The following is an 18,973-nucleotide window of genomic DNA, read 5'->3' on the forward strand; positions in this document are numbered from 1 at the left end:
GACAGGTGGGAAAGAGCCAGTGTCTTATATTTACTTAATTTCCCTGCATTTTTATCATAGTTTGTTTGATGCACGATCAGAAATAGTTATTGGACGTGTGTCAAAGATGTCAATTAAATGCACGTGTTCCTGTGAAATTTAATTTCTATCCAGTCTAGCCCAGTTATTGTACTGTGGAGAATAATATGTAAATTCTGTCCAAGTTCCTACTACTGAATTCACATCTTCTGTAGCAGATATTCTTATAAATTTCTTCAGAAATCTACCCTCTTTTGTTATATTGTCCCTTCTAGGTCCCCCTGATAGATCCTCACTATTGAAAATCAAATTCCAGTCCCCACCTGTAAATCATATTACCTGCTGAAAGCTGATTATTTCTGCCAAAATTTTCTTAAACTCCAGTTTTCAGTGGAATATAAATACATGGCATTGTAATCCTCCGTCCCTTGCCAGTAGCCCCTTACTACCACAACTCTAACAATTTTGTCTTTTTTTCACTCATCTATCGCTTTTGGAGCCCCTCTAGCAATTGGTATAATTACTTCCCTTTCCTCTCTCCTTGATATTCTGCTGAATATCTGTTCTGAAATCCTCTGTCTGTCAAATTTACATACTCATTTCTTTCCAAATGTGTCTCTGCACTGTGAATTTCTTAATGTAATTCAATACTTTTTCCTTTTTATCCATACCTGTAAGGCCATTCATGTTCCAAGATAATATGGACAGCATAGCCACATGATAAAAAATATTATTCCCACCTATTATACATAACACTTTTTTTGAATGTACATTTTCAGCTTTTGTGTTACATCCATACATTGTTTGGTTGACTGATGTTGTGTGCACTTGTTTCTTATTTCCATTTGAACCCATGCCAAATTTTTCAAGACTTTTTGTTTTAATGAAAGCCATCAAATGTTGAGTCTTTCGGCTTTCCCCGGTTAGGGGTCGCCACAGCGGAACTCCGGTCCGCTAATGATTGACAGTAGATTTTTACATGCCGACTTGCCGGGCCTGACGCACAACCTTCAACTAAGGAACGCACATTCACGCATGTCGCCACACAGAAGACGCTCTAACTAAAGCCATCAAATAAAACACTAAATACTCCCATCCCCTGTTAACTTGGAACAAACACACAAAACTGTGTACATCTTCAAAATATGAAGTTTAACCATCCATAAGGGAACAGCTGTACCTACAGGCATTACCTAACCCAAAATTAAGGTTATCCATGCTAAAGTGTATGCTACAGCCTGTGCTCCCACTTACACTGATTGCTGTTTGTTCTTTTCTTATCTGTCTTCCCTTCCCATGTAAGAAAAACAACTTGCATGCTTTCAGAAAATATTAACCTGTAGGCAGTGCTGTTGTGCAGTGGTCAGTATTGTCGCCTCACAGCAAGAAGTTCAGAGGTTCGATTCTGCATGTCCTCCCTTGCATTTGTGTGTTTTTCTCTTGGTGCTCTGGCTTCCTCCCACATTCCAAAGACATGCATCTGGAGCATTTCTCCCCAGACCTCCTCTGAAAATGGCCTGTCTCTCAGTCAGACTTTCCTGGTAAAGAAATGTCAAATAAGTAAAAAATAAATTACCTTTAGAGCTAAGAAAAGGTGCATTTGTTGTCTTTAAATAAAACTAAATTGTACACTGTTCAATTAACTGCAATTAAAATATTAAGGTTGCTAGGAATTTCAAACTTAATTTTTTCATTGAACTGGTTGCCATTGTACCTTTAATGTTTGCAATTCCCTCAACAAAGAATACTCAGAATTGTCAAGATAACTGCCTGCACCTGTAGACATTTTGTCTCCATGGAAATGTACTCAGCAATGAGACTTTGTAAATTTCACTCGGAAAAGAATGCACAACTATCCTCAGCTGCAAACAACTTGACTCCAGTGAACATTGCCTGTAGAAAACAATCACCCTAATGTCTTTGCAGTTGTAAGAAGCTTTGCATTTTAATGGCTTTCATTATTTTGCAGTTTCCAATTTTCTTTTCAAATTTCAGTAACAAAGGAGAACATCTGCTTCATTGTTTGGATGTTCAGAGGCAGCTTAGATTTTATTTGGATAGGATGAAATGTTTCAGAAAATCAGCCTGTTTCATTTTTTCTAAATCAAGACTTGGCAAGCCTGTTTCCATAAGTGACCCTATCTAAATGGCTATCAGATTGCATTTCATCTGCATACTACTTGAAAGTAATTCCTTTACCTGTGAAGCCTAAAGATCATTCAACAAGGGCAAGTAGGTATCTCAGCTGTGTTTTTCTCTCAGGCTTCTATTGATGATATTTGTGCTACAGCTACCTATTATAATACTCATACCTTTGTCTCCCGTAAAAAAATGGACATCCAGCCTAGGTGTAGAGCTTGTTTTGGTTCTATTGTGTTGTGGAATGTTCTCTTCCAGGGATTCCCTGAGGGTTTTACTAGCAGGGACTATGGTCCCACAGGTTGAGACTGGACGGGTAAGACAACATTGGATACAAACGTTGTGTACTTAACCATAGCCATATCCATTAATCTCAACCAACCCTCCCTTCCCTCCCACTGTGCCCCTCCATCTTGTCATTTCAGTAGTGAATGCCCCCTATTGGCCTTGGTGACTGGCCTCAAAGCCTGCACAGGTGTAGCCATATCTGTGGTCCTCTCTTCCTGGTCTTCTTTATTCTTCATCCTGATTATAATTCATAGTGGTTCAGGGGTTATCTTCAGGGGCAAACTCAATCTAAGGAGAGGGTACTACAGTAGGGGCTTATGGATAGAGGAGGTGGAGCCCTAAGTCTGAAGATTTTGAATCTAGCCAGTTCCGGGTCTGAGTTGGATCCGGTAACCCACAGGTTGAGACAGATGGATATAGACAACATGGATCTATATGTATGGAAAGTACATAACTTTCATTTATGGCAAGTTGACTTACACAACTGCACTTCATTTGTATTTATGTTTAAGGAAACTAGTATTTTGCCAATCAGAGAAAGGTTATATTTATTTATTTTATTTTATTTTGTTGATCAGGTTAGTCCCTTTAGGTGTGGCCTATTTTTAGGAGAGTGGTATTTATACTGACCAATGTTAATCTAGCTGGAATTCTAGGGAAATTCTCTTACGGTCTTTGTGTTATAGGAGGGAGTTCACCAATGTGGGGAGCAATTCTTTGAGTGGCAGTGCATTTTGCAGGGGAGTGGAGATCATTGTGGGACATCATCATCATCATCATCCCCTTTTCCCATTTTTCTACATGGGGTCGGGGTGCCTTGTCAAACATCTTTGTCTCAATTCACTGCCTCTTCCACACGCATTGCCGACTGTCACAGGTCTTCTCAAACACTCCATCCACCTTTATGTTAGACGCCCTTGTTTCCTCTTGCCTTCTTCCTGTCTGTCCCAAATCTTCTTCACCAAATTGTCTTCTGCTTTTCTACACACGTGGCTAAATCACTGTAATCTGTTCACATTGACCTTTTTCTACAATTGGAGCTACTTTGGCTTTTGCTTTTATGTCTTCAGTTCTTCATCTGTCCCACAGTCTGCATCCTACCACCTATCTCAGGCACTTCATCTCCATCAGCTCTAGTTTCCTCAACTGGTCTGTCTTTAACTGCACTCGTTTCTGTACCATACAGTAGTACTGGCCGCACCACTGTTTTGTACTCCTTACTTTTCAGCTCCTTTGGCATTTTTCTGTCATATACAGTAGATATAAAAACTGTACACACCCTTGTTATAATGCCAGGTTTTTGTGATATAAAACAATGAGACCATAATAAATCATTTGAAAACTTTTCCCACCTTTAATGTGACCTATAAGCTATACAATTCAGTTGAAAAACAAACAAATCTGTTTGGGGAAAAATATAAAAAAATGTACAATAAACTGGATGCATAAGTGTGCACACCCTTAAACTAATACTTTGTTGAAGCACCTTTTGATTTAATTACAGCATTCAGTCTTCTTGGGTAGGAATCTATCAGCATGGCATATCTTGACTTGGCAATATTTACCCAATTCTCCTTGCAAAAACACTCCAAATCTGTCAGATTGTGAGGGCATCTCTTGTGCACAGCCCTCTTCAGGGCACCCCACAGATTTTCTTTTGGATTTAGGTCTGGGCTCTGACTGGGCCATTCCAAAACTTTAATTTTCTTCTGGTGAAGCCATTCTTTTGTTTTGGATGTATGCTTGGGGTCATTTTCATGCTGAAAGGTGAAATTCCTCTTCATCTTCAGCTTTCTACCAGATGCCTGAAGGTTTTGGGCCAAAAGTGCCTGGTATTTGGAACTGTTCATAATTCCTCCACCTTGACTAAACCCCCAGTTCCAGCTGAAGAAAAGCAACCCCAAAGCATGATACTGCACCATGGGGATGGTCTTCTTTTGGAGATGCAAAGTGTTTTTGCATCAAACGTACCTTTTGGAATTGTGGCCAAAAAGTTCAACCTTCATCTCATCAGACCATAACACATTTTCCCACATGCTTTTGGGAGACTTGATGTTTTGTTTTGCAAATTTTTGATGGGTCTGGATGTTTTTCTGTGTAAGAAAAGGCTTCCATCTTGCAGCCCTACCCCATAGTCCAGACGTATGGAGAATAAGGGATTGTTGTCTCATGTAGTACACAACCGGTACTTGCCAGAAATTCCTGCAGCTCCTTCACTGTTGCTGTAGACCTCTTGGCAGCCTCCCGGACCAGTTTTCATCTTGTCTTTTCATCAATTTTGGAGGGATGTCCAGTTCTTTGCAACGTCACTGTTGTCCCATATTTTCTCCACTTTTTGATGACTGTCTTTACTGTGTTCCATGGTATGTCCAACGCTGTGGAAATTTTTTGTACCCTTCTCCTGACTGATACCTTTCAACAATGAGACCCCTTTGATGCTTTGTAAGCTCTCTGCGAACCATGGCTTTTGCTGTAGCAAGCAACTGAGTAAATGTCAGGAAAATTCTACTAGGACAGCTGAACTTTATTTGGGGTTAATCAGAGTCTGTTTAATTGAAGGCAGGTGTGTACCCAAGAAGACTGAATGCTGTAATTAAATCAAAAGGTGCTTCAACAAAGTATTAGTTTAAGGGTGTGCACACTTATGCAGCCAGCTTATTGTACGTTTTTTATTTTTTATATTTTTTCCCCTAACAGATTTGTTTGTTTTTCAATTGAATTGTACAGGTTATAGGTCACATTAAAGGTGGGAAAAGTTTTGAAATTATTTATTGTGGTCTCATTTTTTTTATATCACAAAAACCTGGCATTTTAACAGGGGTGTGTACACTTTTTATATCCACTGTACTACAACTGACACTCTGTACAAGTTGGATGTTCCTCTGACCTTTTTGCAGTAGGCTGACAACTGAACCCTGATGCACACCCTCTCCCACTGGGAAGCCCTCTTTGAAATTTTACACTGTTCTTACTTAAGTCATTGGATCCTTGTACATAGCTTGCACTAATTCTACCAATGTTTCTGAGACTTCAAACCACCACAAGACTGCCCAAATCAGCTTTCTTGGTACATTTTCATATGCTTTCTCCAAATCTAGGAATGCCTAGTTGGACTGTTTCCTCATCCCTAGTTTCTTCTCAATTGTCTGTCTCAATGCAAACATTGGGTCAGTGTGCTGCATCATTATCTGAATCTGAACTGCTCTCCCATTTTACTTTCTACTACTCTACATACTAACAGTCACCCTCTCCAGAACTTTCATTGTGGGACAGTGATGTTGAAAATTGTGGTCTTGTGGTTGGACATTCTAGACTAAACATATTCTGCAGAGGTCTTGCAACCTATTTCATTGACTGGTGATAATATCCTCACAGACTTAATTTCCTGCAGCAAGACTGCTGCTATTTGACAGTGAGAAAGTTGGGAGTTAGATCACACACCTCAGCTTTGGCCAGCTAAGGACTTGCTGTATTCAACTGGATGTATAAGAGAATTTAAGTACCTTTATCTGCTCTTTTTTTTTTCAAAAAAATACAGTATTTAAATTGATTTTAACTGTGTGGAAGGAATATTAACTGAACTGAAAGTTAGTCAGTGTTTGCTGAACTTTGTTATTTGCTAGTAATTACAGGTGTGGGGGTAGTCACATTCTTTGATTTCCTGTCCTTGCCTATTTAAGTCGTACAGTGTGAAATGTTTTCTGCTTAAAAACCTCAGCTTTGGCCGGCTAAGGACTTGCTGTATTCAACTGGACGTATAAGAGAATTTAAGTACCTTTATCTGCTCTTTTTTTTCAAAACAATACAGTATTTAAATTGATTTTAACTGTGTGGAAGGAATATTAACTGAACTGGAAGTTAGTCAGTGTTTGCTGAACTTTGTTATTTGCTAGTAATTACAGGTGTGGGGGTAGTCACATTCTTTGATTTCCTGTCCTTGCCTATTTAAGTAGTACAGTGTGAAATATTTTCTGCTTAAAAACCTCAGCTTTGGCCGGCTAAGGACTTGCTGTATTCAACTGGACGTATAAGAGAATTTAAGTACCTTTATCTGCTCTTTTTTTTTCAAAAAATACAGTATTTAAATTGATTTTAACTGTGTGGAAGGAATATTAACTGAACTGGAAGTTAGTCAGTGTTTGCTGAACTTTGTTATTTGATAGTAATTACAGGTGTGGGGATAGTCACATTCTTTGATTTCCTGTCCTTGCCTATTTAAGTGGTACAGTGTGAAATATTTTCTGCTTAAAAACCTCAGCTTTGGCCGGCTAAGGACTTGCTGTATTCAACTGGACGTATAAGAGAAGTTAAGTACCTTTATCTGCTCTTTTTTTTTCAAAAAAATACAGTATTTAAATTGATTTTAACTGTGTGGAAGGAATATTAACTGAACTGGAAGTTTTCACTCTGCTCTTCAGTTAGTCCCAGCCACCCTCCCTGTTTTTGTTTTTGTGTTAATCTTAGTGGCCTTGCAACTGCCCGCCCCTCTTGTAAATTTGTGTTTGGATACTCCTTCTGGGCCCATCTCATTTGCTCACTCAACTGAGTGCAGTGAGATCATATTCTGATTTCAGGAACTCCTACTGTGTACAAAGAGAGCATCTGGGAAACAGGAAAAAAAAATTAAGCTTGTTTCCTGCCTTTCCTGTTAAGTGGTATAGACTATTTGTAGGCTTCTGAGCCCCCAAGCCCTTCTGTGTTGGAGGGAAGCCTTCTAGCTTAGTTTTTTTTTCTTATAACTAGCCAGTTTTCTAGTTTCAGCACTCAAATCTGTTTCTTTGATCTCAGCACTTATTCAGAAAAAAAAAAAAAATTCATCTGCTTTTACTGTACTTGTGTTTCTACCTACTTTTTTTACTTTTGCATCATCTTAAAAGTACACAATTGCATTTATTACTGCTTGGTGTAACTCATTCTACGCCTTTTGGTTTAAACACTTGGGCTTCGGACCAGTTGTTTTGCACTGAGAGGGTTTGTGATTTGCACTGTAGTGGCAGAACAGGTAGCTTACATCCTTCTAGGTTGGGAACTGCTGATTGAGGGCTCAGTGTCTGTTATTCTAAAAGTGTATTAATTCTGGTTTAAGCACTTGGGCTTTCAGGCCAGTTATTTTACATTAAGAGGGTTCGTGGTCTGCACTCTTGTGGGAGGAGAGGATGGACTCTCCCCTGAGCTGGGAATTTCTGGTTAAAGGCTTATAGTGCATGCATATCTGAACTGCTTCTTACTGAAGTTGGTGCGCCTTGTTTGCTGTGGCATAGACTGGATTCGGGCCTGCTGGATCTAGCTTTGTTTGTATAACTTGAGCACTAATCCAGGCATTCTCTAAAGTATTCAGTTGTATTTATTACTGCTTGGTAGTAACCTGATTAAAGTGTAGCTATCATTCTAAGTCTTTTGGATTAAGCACTTGGGCTTCAGACCAGTTGTTATACATTAGGAAGGTTTGTGGCATGCACTGTGGTGGCAGGACAGGTAGCTTTTATCCTTCTAAGTTGGGAACTGCTGATTGAGAGCCCAGTGCCTGTTATTCTTAAAGTGTATTAGTTCTGGTTTAAGCACTTGGGCTTCAGGCCAGTTATTTTACATTAAGAAGGTTTGTGGTCTGCACTCTTGTGGGAGAAGAGGCTGGACTCTGCCCTTCTGAGCTGGGAATTTCTGGTTAAAGGTTTATAGTGCCTGAATATTTGAACTGTATCTTACTGAAATTGGTACACCTTGTTTGCTGTAGCATAGACTAGATCCAGGCCTGCTGAATCTAGCTTTGTTTATATGCTTGTTGTTTGTTTGCTTGTTATTTCCCTGGAATGCTAATTCCACCTAATACGTGGCTTCTCAGCGCTTCTGTGGATCACTAGTGATATCTGCATTGCTTACTGTATTTATTTCCTTGTTTCACTTGAAAGAAAGTTACTGTTTGTCGTTTTTGCATTTAAGTTATCTGTAACACATTGCACTTAAGTTACGTGGCACTTGCTCACTAAAGCAATTATATAAGTCTGCACTAAAAATTAAAAGCACTACACCCTCACTCCCCACTGGCCCTGGTTTTCAATTATTAAGGAATTCCCAATATTATTCTAGCATGTCCAAAGGTGAGTTGTCAATCTCCTCTCCGGTCCATCTGGTGAATCTGGGAATCTTGAGGCAATGTTACAACTGCCTCATGTACACAGACAACCCTCTCCTCCTCCCAACAAATTCCAACACATGTGAGAGATGCAACCATATAGCCAAACTGGAGGCTAAGCTCTCTCAACTCAGTACTGGCGTAACCAGTCAGGAGGAGAAGGAAACCACACTCACTACAATTCCAGTCTCACATAGACCTACCACAACAGCAAACCAAACACATAATCACACAAAAACATACTCGGAGGCTCTAAATAAAGATCTGCCAAAGCAGCAGAGACCTCCAAAGCAGACACCCAAGCAGCCGCTACTCCAAAACAAAACACGTGCAACACATATCTCACAAAGCCAGTGTGCCGAACAGTCACAGCCCTTAAGACTAAACAACACACCTGATACACTTGTAATAGGTGACTCTATTGTCAGGCACACTGACGCCCCGCCACCAGGCTGAACAAGGAGAGGGTCACGGTGAGCAGCCTGTCGGGCGCTAGGATCCGCCACATAACACAAGCACTCAGGTCACTCCAAGGCAAGTACAAATATGACTCAGTCATTGTCCATGCTGGTGTGAATGACCTGAGACGTACCTCCCTGGACTACATGAAAAGAGACATAAAGGAGCTCTCTGAGCATGTAGCCCAGGCCAGTATGACCCTGACCTTGAGTAGCATCTTACCCTCACCAAGAATGATGCCACAATATGAAGACAAGATGATCAATTTCAACAATTGGCTTAAGTACTGGTGTCATTTAAAGGGGATCCAATGCCTGTCAGCTTGGGATGATATGCTCGACAAGCCACGATGCTTCGCTAGGGACGGCTTGCACCTGTCACCCCTGGGCTTTTGGATATTGGTAAAGGCTCTTGCTACCCCCATAGTGCCTTTTTTAGGCAAGGCTCAAAAGACAAACCCACCTCCATAGGTATCACAAGGGATAAGAAACTAAGAGTAATGCTACTCAACGCCAGAAGTCTAAACCTCAAGATGCACGCACTTGAAACTCTCCTTAGCATGGAGAACATTGATATCTGTGCAGTAACAGAAACCTGGTTCAGGGCTCCCGAGAGCACCCCAGCACTACCAGGTTATACCTCATACCATGCTTTTCGGCCCCAAAACTTGGACCAAACCACAAAAGGAGGGGAGTATCGATATTAATCAAAGATACCCACACCTCCAGGTTGGTGGCAAAGCACGAAGCATCAGAGACTATCCATGTGCAACTAACAGTGGGTAAAACTGCCTTCCAGTTTATAGCCTGCTACAGACCACCCTCCCAAACCCAGGAACCCCACTCGGCCTTCCTGAGAACACTGGAAAATATGAAGGTCTCTCCAAACACCATTATATTGGGCGACTTCAACTACCCAAACATAGACTGGGAGCATTACTCTAGCTCCAACACCCTAGCCCAAAGGTTCCTAGAATTTATAAACTCAGATGCTATGGAACAACTTGTTACCACTCCCACAAGAGGGGAAAACATACTGGACCTGATCATCACTAACATGGGGACTCTATGCTCCAGACCAGAAGTGTATCTCTCACTGGTAAGATCAGACCATAAACTAATCTCACTGGATATTCACATCCCGATCCCACCCCCTGCCCAGAAAACCACAGTGAAAAACTTCTCTAAAGCAAATTTCACACTCCTCAAAACTGAGGTGGAATCCTTCAAAGCCTCCAGACCTGTGGAAAATACGGCCCAGACCGCAGAATCCTTTATAAACGCATTCTATGAACACCTTCAGGAATGCATGGATCATGCGATCCCAAATAAAACCAAGACCCAATCCTCCAAAGGCAGACGTCCTGTCTTGGTGGACCCCAGCCATAAACAAACTATACAATAGAAGGAGGAAGCTACTAAATGATAGAGCAAAATCCCAAAAAGGGAAGGCATCACTGATCAGTATTAGCAAAAAACTACGGGCACACATAAAATTGTCTAAGGCCAGCTTCGAGAGAAAAATTGCACAGGACACTAAGGATAATCACAAGGCTTTCTTTAGTTATGTTAGGAACCTGGGTGGTAATTCCCAGATATGCTCAGAATTAGTCCAAAATGACAAAAATACACCGAACCCACAGACATTGCCAACATCCTAGCTGACAGGTTCAGCGCAAACTTCTCCCCCTCCCTCCCCACCAAAAGGGCAAATATCTATCCCAGCAGAGTTCTGCCACCCTGACATCTCAGATGCTCAGGTAAGAGCCGCCTCTCCAAAGCAAAAACACAGCATCAATGGGACCAGAGGGTGTCCCGGCTGCCCCTACATGAACTCCAAGAAGAGCTAAACCCAAGCATAAAACTACTGTTCAATCTCAGCCTTACTACAGGATATGTGCCCAAAGAGTGGCATACAGCAACAGTGGTCCCTCTCCATAAAGGTGGTGCCTCAACGGATCCTGGAAACTATCGCCCCATAAGCCTGACTAGCTTGGTCTGCAAAGCTATGGAAAGGATCATCATGGACCTCATAAATAAAGATATTGGGGACCTACAAACACTGGATCCTACCCAGTTCGGCTTTATTAAGGGCAGATCCTGCCTCTTAAACCTGGTTGATTTCTTTGAAACAGTCACCAAGGTCATTGACGAGGGGAAGGTGGTCCACACAGCCTACCTGGACCTCGCAAAAGCCTTCGATACAATACCCCACTCGGGCATTATAGATAAGCTCACCAGCTTAAATATAAACCCCTATGTCACTAGATGGATTGCAAATTGGCTCAAGGACAGAACCCACATGGTTAGAATTGCTGGAGCCATATCAGACTCCAAACCAGTTACAAGTGGTGTCCCACAAGGTTCAGTCCTGGGACCTCTCTTGTTCGGTATATATTTCTCGGAGGTACAGGCCAACACGGAAGGACTGTGGCTGACCAAGTTCGCAGATGACTGCAAACTGGGCGCCATAATCGACTCTCCAGCCGACACAAGCATCATCCAAAAGGGCCTCATAGAAACAGACAACTGGTGCCAGAGCCATGGCCTCAAGCTAAATGCCAAAAAGTGTATAGTCATCCCCTTTGGCAAAAACAAAGTGCCCACAAATTACCACATAGGTGGTAATCCATTAAGTACAGAAGAAGTAATTAGGGACCTGGGGACCCAAGTTGATAGCAATCTCTCATTTGACAACCACGTGGCCAAAGTGGTTAGAAAAACATTTTATATAGCCCACCTAATCATGAAGGGATTCACATCTAGATCAGGGGACGGCATTGTGCCTCTTTACTCATCCCTCATCAGGCCCATAATTGAGTACAATGCCCCTTTTGGGGTGTACCTTACCAGACACCTGCAGCAACTGGAAAGACCCCAAAAGTACCTCACCAAGAGGATCAAAGGGCTCAAACAGATGCCATATGCTGCCCGGTTAAAGAAACTCCAGCTCTACTCAGTGGCATACTGCCTGTTCAGAGGCGATCTGTGCCTGACGTATAAAGCCATGTCCAACCCGGAATTAATGGACATGCTGCACCTCAGAAAATCCAAATCCCATTGAGCTACGCTCAGAGACTTGAACCTCAGCACTGAAATAAATAGGACATGCTGGAGGGACAGATTCATAACCCAAAGGCTCCCTTCACTCTGGAATAAAATCCCAGTCCAGGTTAGGCAGAGTCCCTCATTGACTCTTTTCAAGAGGAATCTTGATGAGTGGATGGGAGATCATAGGTTTACCCCGGGTATCACTTCTGTGTCACTGTTAGACAGAGGCACAGTATACTAACCTCGAAAAAGGGCATAGCAAAATAAATTTAAAATGGGTGGCGAAAGCCAAACACATTCTGGCTAGGCTTATAAATGCCCTAGGGCAGATAGCCTAGTATGAACCTATGAACACACAGATCATATTATGGTGAACAGTGTTCCCCTGAAGTCGTAAGCAGTTAGAGTGTAGCAGAATGGAGTCCAGCCTACCCAGTGGCACAGTGTGGTCAGGTTAACATACAAAGGAGCTGCTGCTGTTACTCCAGATCACTATACTGTATGCAAGTCACTTATTTTTGATAACATGATGTTTTACTGCACATAATTTGAAATAACTAATTCAAATTTTAGGATTGGTTCTGTGATGTGAGTTTAGAGACATTTGCCTTCTTTGAGCATTTTGTGGTACATTTGGTACAGGCACAGAGATTCTGGATTGTAGGCAAACACTGTGGCCATTCTATCATCTAAACAGCAAGCCCACTGTGGAAGTGTGCACTTCCTCTGTGGAAGTGTACATTATATATATGAAACCTCTTTCTGCTACAGTGATGGGAGATGGTCACTGTTACAGGTGCTCCTTAGACTCTACCTTTTGAAAGGAAGGTATTTTGACCTTCTTGTGTTTCAGACCCTCCACTGCTTATTCAGGCTGTATTCCACCAGTCTGATGATGGACAGAACCTCCTAGAAGGAGAAGGCCTAGGCATTTTATTAGACTGACATAGAAAATTTACATTTTCTGTTTTGCTGAATGTGTCTCCATGGATGACATTACTGCTATGGATAACCCAAGACTGTGTAACTAATATTTCTTTTCAAATGAGAGCTTATATGGGCAAATTTCCAGTGTCCATTAAGATGGACAAATCTTCAAGTAAGCACCCATGATGTTTTAGTCAGTGGGTGCCATCAATATTAACAGTGCCAAGGGCCAGCACAGATGCTGTGACCTCTCTGTTGAACTTACGGCCCTTGCCTGTTACAGTTTGTGCACTGAGTATTGTTAAGACGTTAATTATTTCAAGCAGTTTTTTTGATTCCTTGTCGGTAAGGATGAGTCTGCAGGATTTGCCGTTTTGGTTTTCCCTAAACTGGTCATCCCTGGATTTCAGGGAGTTGTGTACCGCAAGGGCATTAAGAGGCAGAGTTCAAGATTGTAGAGAATTATTGATCTCATTGGGGTATATCAGTATTTGTCTCCTTATATGAACTCCTTCATCCTTATTTGTATGTCTCTTTCCTGATTTCGTTAGTGAGGGGATTTCGACTGTGATCTTTGGGATAAAGTCTATGTGGAGAAAATAAACTTGAATGTGAATTTTTCATAAACACGTTCTCCTCATTTATGTAATGTTTTCACATTAGCTACAGGGTTCTACCTGTACAAGACAGTATTTGATAGCATGTCTTCTCTATTTTTTCCATACAACACATTTCTGGATTCAGAGTGCCTGTGTATAGATATTTACCATGTTGGATCACCAGTTTATTTTAAAATGGACTGGCGCTGTGACCTGCAGATGTGGTCCAGCTTATTGGAAATGGGGTTTTCAGACTCTGGATATTGACTTTCTGTCTAGGTTATATGCAGAGGCTGTGTCTAGGTTGAGCCTTTGTCAGCTTAGGTCACTGGGGGGGCTGGACTTCAAGGGCATAGTTAAAGAAGATGTGATACACAGCCAGACATTCAACTGGCTCCTTTACTAAACAGTATTATATATGCTGTGAAAACTGCTTTCTTGATGGAGGAATGAGGGGATCCTCATTGGTGAGGGCTACTCTTGATGTTGTTGTCCTGCTGGGAGACTTTGCTAGCATAAATGAGGTTAGGGTAGTTATTTATTTATTTTTTTCATTTAAAGCATACAACACAGAAGAGCCATAAGCTTGTAGACCTTTTTCAGTTAACGGAGGCTATCTGTGTCTCAGGTGCAGGTGTACAGATCTCATCTAAGATGGAAAATGTGTTACTGACCATGAAACTCTTGTAGTATGTATACATGTTGTTGGTGTTAAGTATTCCCTTATACATGGTGAGATGTTCTTTTGATTTATTGTTTTCAGGACAGTGGGTTATGGGCAGTGAACTAGTATCTGGAACTCATTACTCTGTCAAGATTGTGCTCAGTTTTAGCTGCATTCCTGGCAGTTAGTTCCCAGGTCCAGATAGACTATCCATGTTTGTCAATACTAGTAAAGATTTATTGATGGTTCTCAGCCAGATCTGGTAGGATGTGACATGTCATCTGTCTGAAGACTAGTTTTGTTAATGTTTTACTTACAAGGGAGAAGACCAGGAACCATTTTCTTATTGACGGAATTTAACCCTCCTTAATGTGGACCACAACCATATTCTTCTTTATTTAGGTGTTGACCATCAATGTTGTAGGAGACAAGAGTGCTGTCCTGGGCCAAGAAAAAAAAAAGTAGGAAAAGTTTCCTGGTGCTGTGACCAAATTTCTCCTTCTTTCAGCTTTTCCCAGTTAGGAGTCGCCACAGCAGATCACCTGTTTGCTTATGACTGGCAGTGGAGTTTTATGGTGTTGAGTTGCCAGCCCAGCACCCAACCCTCCACAGAAGGCACACAGATGTGCCTTGGGCTAATTTAGAGTGTCCAATCCACCTGATGTGGGAAGAAACTGGAGCACCCGGAGGAAACCCATGCGACCACAGGGAGGACATGCAGACTCCACACAGAAGGTACCCCAGCTGAGGATTGAACCGGAGAACTTTTTGCTGTGAGGCGGCAACACTAACCGCTGCACCACCGCAGCCACCCAGTGTAGCCAAATTTCTCCTAACTAGTATAAATACCACATTAGGACTACCCTAAAAGGAGGCCACTGACCTAGTGGAACTAATCCAGTCAACAAAGAATGAATGAATAAATAAAATAAAATATTTTTGGGAGCTTTTCTACCCAAGCCTCCTCTGAAAATGGGCTTCTACCCAGTCAGAGTTTCCTGAAAATCAAATGTCAATAAATAAAGAAATAAATAAAACTCAGAATCCAGTATAAAGGAGTTAAGTCAAATCTGGTGGGTAATCATACTCTGTCTTGTAATAAACTCAAAATTCAACTTATACAACTGTTGTAAAGATTTAAGTCTGAAAACAGTTTACATGTTTTTTTAACTTAACAGATCCTTTTTGATTTCATATGTATTTTTCAGGACCCAGAAGCTTTAGCTGAGCTGAAGAAATCTATTCCGCTGAATAATGATGGAAAATTCATTTTACTCACCGATACATCTGACAACAACAAAGAGAATGGAAACTGTGAAGATTCTGAATCAGAAGCTTAACAGAAAATGTCACACGTTAAAACATTATTGAATGAAAAATATTTTTTTAACTATTGACATTTGGGACCATTTTCAAACATGTGTGCACTTTTACCTTTGTGTCTTGAAATGTTAACATTAGTTTATACATGAAGAATCTTAAGATCAGCACAACAGTTCAGTTAGTATCCATTGTTTTCAGATGAGGAGTAACAATATTTTGAGTTTATTTTGTTTACAGCAGGTAAGTGCAAGGTTACTTAATCCTGCTTTTAGAGTTTCATTTGTTCATAGGTTAATTAATAGGCTAGCTGCCCTTGCAGGCCATTTTAAGCCTAACCAATTTCCCTTTTGGGGCTTGAATTAACCTGTCTTATGTGGCGTTAGATGGGCTTTACCCATCCTATGGTCAATAATTATATGTTATGCCTAGTGAGGGCAACTGCAATCGTATCATAGATAATTTGAGGGGGCCCATGCATGGGATAAAGCTTTTAGGAGCTGTCTCTGTCCATCAGTAGCACTGGGTCAGTTATGGAGTAAATTTACTTTTTCCCATCCATATATCCAAGTTGAATATGGATAACGATGAGCCTTGTTTTATATGGATGGTGTGTCTGTTCCAGAGCAGTGGTATCCTCTGTGAGATAAATCTATCCTTCCAAACCATTTGTTGATGTTTCAAAAGAAGCTTTTGTGGAAATTTTTCCTTTGCCTCTTGGATCCTGCTACATTAAAGGTTAAAATTCATTTGTATTTACATTCATATAGTTTAAAAATTTCTGAGGGGTGTTTTGAAGAATCTTCGATCTTTTGCATTGGGTTCTTTGTTCTAACAGAATGTAGCTTAAATAATCCATTGAGTTTTTGCTAGCCTCTCCCACCTACTATTCCCTCACTTCGCATCCCACTCTTTCTCTCCAGTTTTCTCTTTCTCACTTGTAGAAGGCATGTCCTTGTTTTAAACATGGATTTATTTCAGATGAAGCATAAAAGATAAAAGTATATTTTTAATGATTATTTTATTGAATTCTAGTATGTAGCCATGCTTTGGCCAGTTAGCTTTGCAGAGCAAAGTTAAATGGTCATTAATATTAAAAGCCTCTTTCTCTCCACCCTTTTACCCATAATTAGTTTCATTTCAGAACTTTAATGTAAAGTTTATAGTATGAGGTAAACAACTTAGCCTAATGTTACTTCAGTTTTATTTGTATAAAGTTAAATAAAGGCATAATGTTTACAGATGTACCATAACAGCTTTAGCATTTCCTGAAATTTAATTTTATTTGAAGGATAAAAGTAATACAGAACAGTTTGGAAGTATGTTTCAAAAAACTTTTGAATATTGGTTTTGATTTCTAAAACACTTAAACATGATATTTACCAATTTCAGTTTAGGGATAGTAAATTCATTATAGCCAGCATTAACTTTTTAGTGTATAGAACAATATTAAAATAAAAAAAAATAGTAATAATTTATTTTTGTACCTGTCAACAGCAGTCATATAAATGAAGTGCCTTTCACATTCTTCAGACCATAATAGGTTCAGAGTTGTTTGCTTGTTTTATTATTTTTCCCCAGGGGGAAAAACATAGTAGATGTTGTATGGTTATTTTACTTTTTCAGAAAGCATTCCTTTCATTGTCAGTCAAATTATCATAACATTAGAAAATTACACAAAAGCAGTATGCAGTTGTGCAGTATAGAAGTCTGAGGTAGTAAATCAGAAAGCTACAGCTGTAGAAAAGAAGTTAGAAAAAAAAACTTAACTTTGTTAAAAGTTTTGTTTTCATCACTTCAGAGGACTGGAGATTGGGGTGTAGGAACTGTGTATATCCGAGATCTGTAGCTGTTGTCACACTAATACTGGATTACAGTGCAAACCAAAAATGCTTGTAGTACTTGTATAAACAGATTGCAAGTGTTTTTTTTTTCTCCTTTGGTTTCCTTTGTTTGGCTGTAATGTAAACTGCAGTTTTTTAATTGTTTTAACATGGACAGATCTGTAAAATAAATTCAATTCAGTTTGACCTTGTGCAGGTGTGATAAGTAATTGTGTGCACATGTGCCTGTGCACAGGTACATGTCACTGTCAGTGGTATTCTTCCTTTATCTTTTATGAAACAGCCTACCAGCAGACCTAAACAACGCTTACATTTAAATAAAATACACTGTGTCAGTGATGACTCATTTGTTTTACTGCAAGTGGGCTGAGTGACAGTACTGCCCCTGACTTCCATTGCACAATGTCTGTGAGCTGAGAGGAAAGAAGCTATTGCATTCCTCATCTGTTAGAGTGTAAAAATTGTTAACGGTGTATTTTTCCTATCTACAAATTAAAGTGCAGGATTTTTTGTGCTGTCTGTGTGGCTTAACGCTAGATAAAAATCAAAGAAATGTCATTGAAATAGGAAGCCCATTTTCCCTTCATTAATATTACAGTGAAAAAAACAGCAGGTTATGCAAACAAGTGTAGGTGGGTTCCTTTTCATCCACAAGAGGTTTTGCAATTTGAAAAAAAAATCAGCAGCCTTTTTTCAGTAGAAAAAAAAGATACCGTATAGCATTTTTTCTTTTTTTTTTTTTTCAGAAAACATTCCTCATACTTTCATTTAGAATTATTATAACATTTGTAAAACTTAATAAAAATGAGTTGTACACTCTAAAGGTCTGAGAGAATGTGTTTTTTATAGTATTTTACATAATTATTGTGAAAAGTTGTGGTTGTAAAAAATAAACATACTAAAGTAACTGCTGCAAAAGGGGTACAAAATTGTTTTCTTCTCATAAGAAATTGAGAAAGGTATATCTGAATTGTGTTTATCTCTGTTAATTATATGTCACACATATTCCATCAGTAGTTAATATCTGTGGTGGTGGTGCTGCGGTAGCATTGTCGCCTCACAGTAAGACGCTGTCCGGTTTGATTCTCAGCTAGAGCGTCTTCTGCGTGGAAACATGCGTGAATGGGCGTACCTTCGTTGAAGGTTGTGCATCAGGGCTGGTAACTCTGCACGTAAAAATCAACTACCAATCATTAGCGGACCGGAGTTCCACTGTGGCGACCCCTAACTGGGAAAAGCCGAAAGACACATAATTCCATCAGTAGTTAATACTGCATTAATACATTTGGATTACAGTGCAAAGAAAAAAATATATATAATTGTGTAGTTTTTCTTTAACTTCCTTTGTTCAGCATTGAAGCAAGTTTTTATTTTTAGAAATGTTAATGGCAAAGCCATCAGAAAAAAGTAAATTCCTTAACTTTGTTTTAGTTGCTCCAGCTGTGTGTGTAGTAAGGATTATTTTAGAGAGAGAGAGAGAGAGAGTGTGTGTGTGTGTGTGTGTGTGTGTGTGTGTGTGTGTGTGTGTGTGTGTG

General features: G+C 40.1%; 1 protein-coding gene across 1 annotated transcript in view; it reads left to right on the top strand.

Moving 5' to 3' along the window:
- Window positions 1-18,264, top strand: part of APPL2 (adaptor protein, phosphotyrosine interacting with PH domain and leucine zipper 2) — a 1,154,621-nt gene extending 1,136,357 nt beyond the window's left edge. Inside the window, exon 21 of the mRNA XM_044087826.1 lies at window positions 15,483-18,264. Within this exon, the coding sequence (XP_043943761.1) occupies window positions 15,483-15,614 (132 nt within the window). The 3' untranslated portion in view covers window positions 15,615-18,264. The remainder of the gene's footprint in view (window positions 1-15,482) is intronic.
- Window positions 18,265-18,973: the final 709 nt, after the last annotated feature.

Source organism: Protopterus annectens, chromosome 11.part0 (assembly GCF_019279795.1).
Source record: "Protopterus annectens isolate FY-2018-M chromosome 11.part0, PAN1.0, whole genome shotgun sequence".
In the NCBI taxonomy this organism is placed as follows: domain Eukaryota; kingdom Metazoa; phylum Chordata; order Ceratodontiformes; family Protopteridae; genus Protopterus; species Protopterus annectens.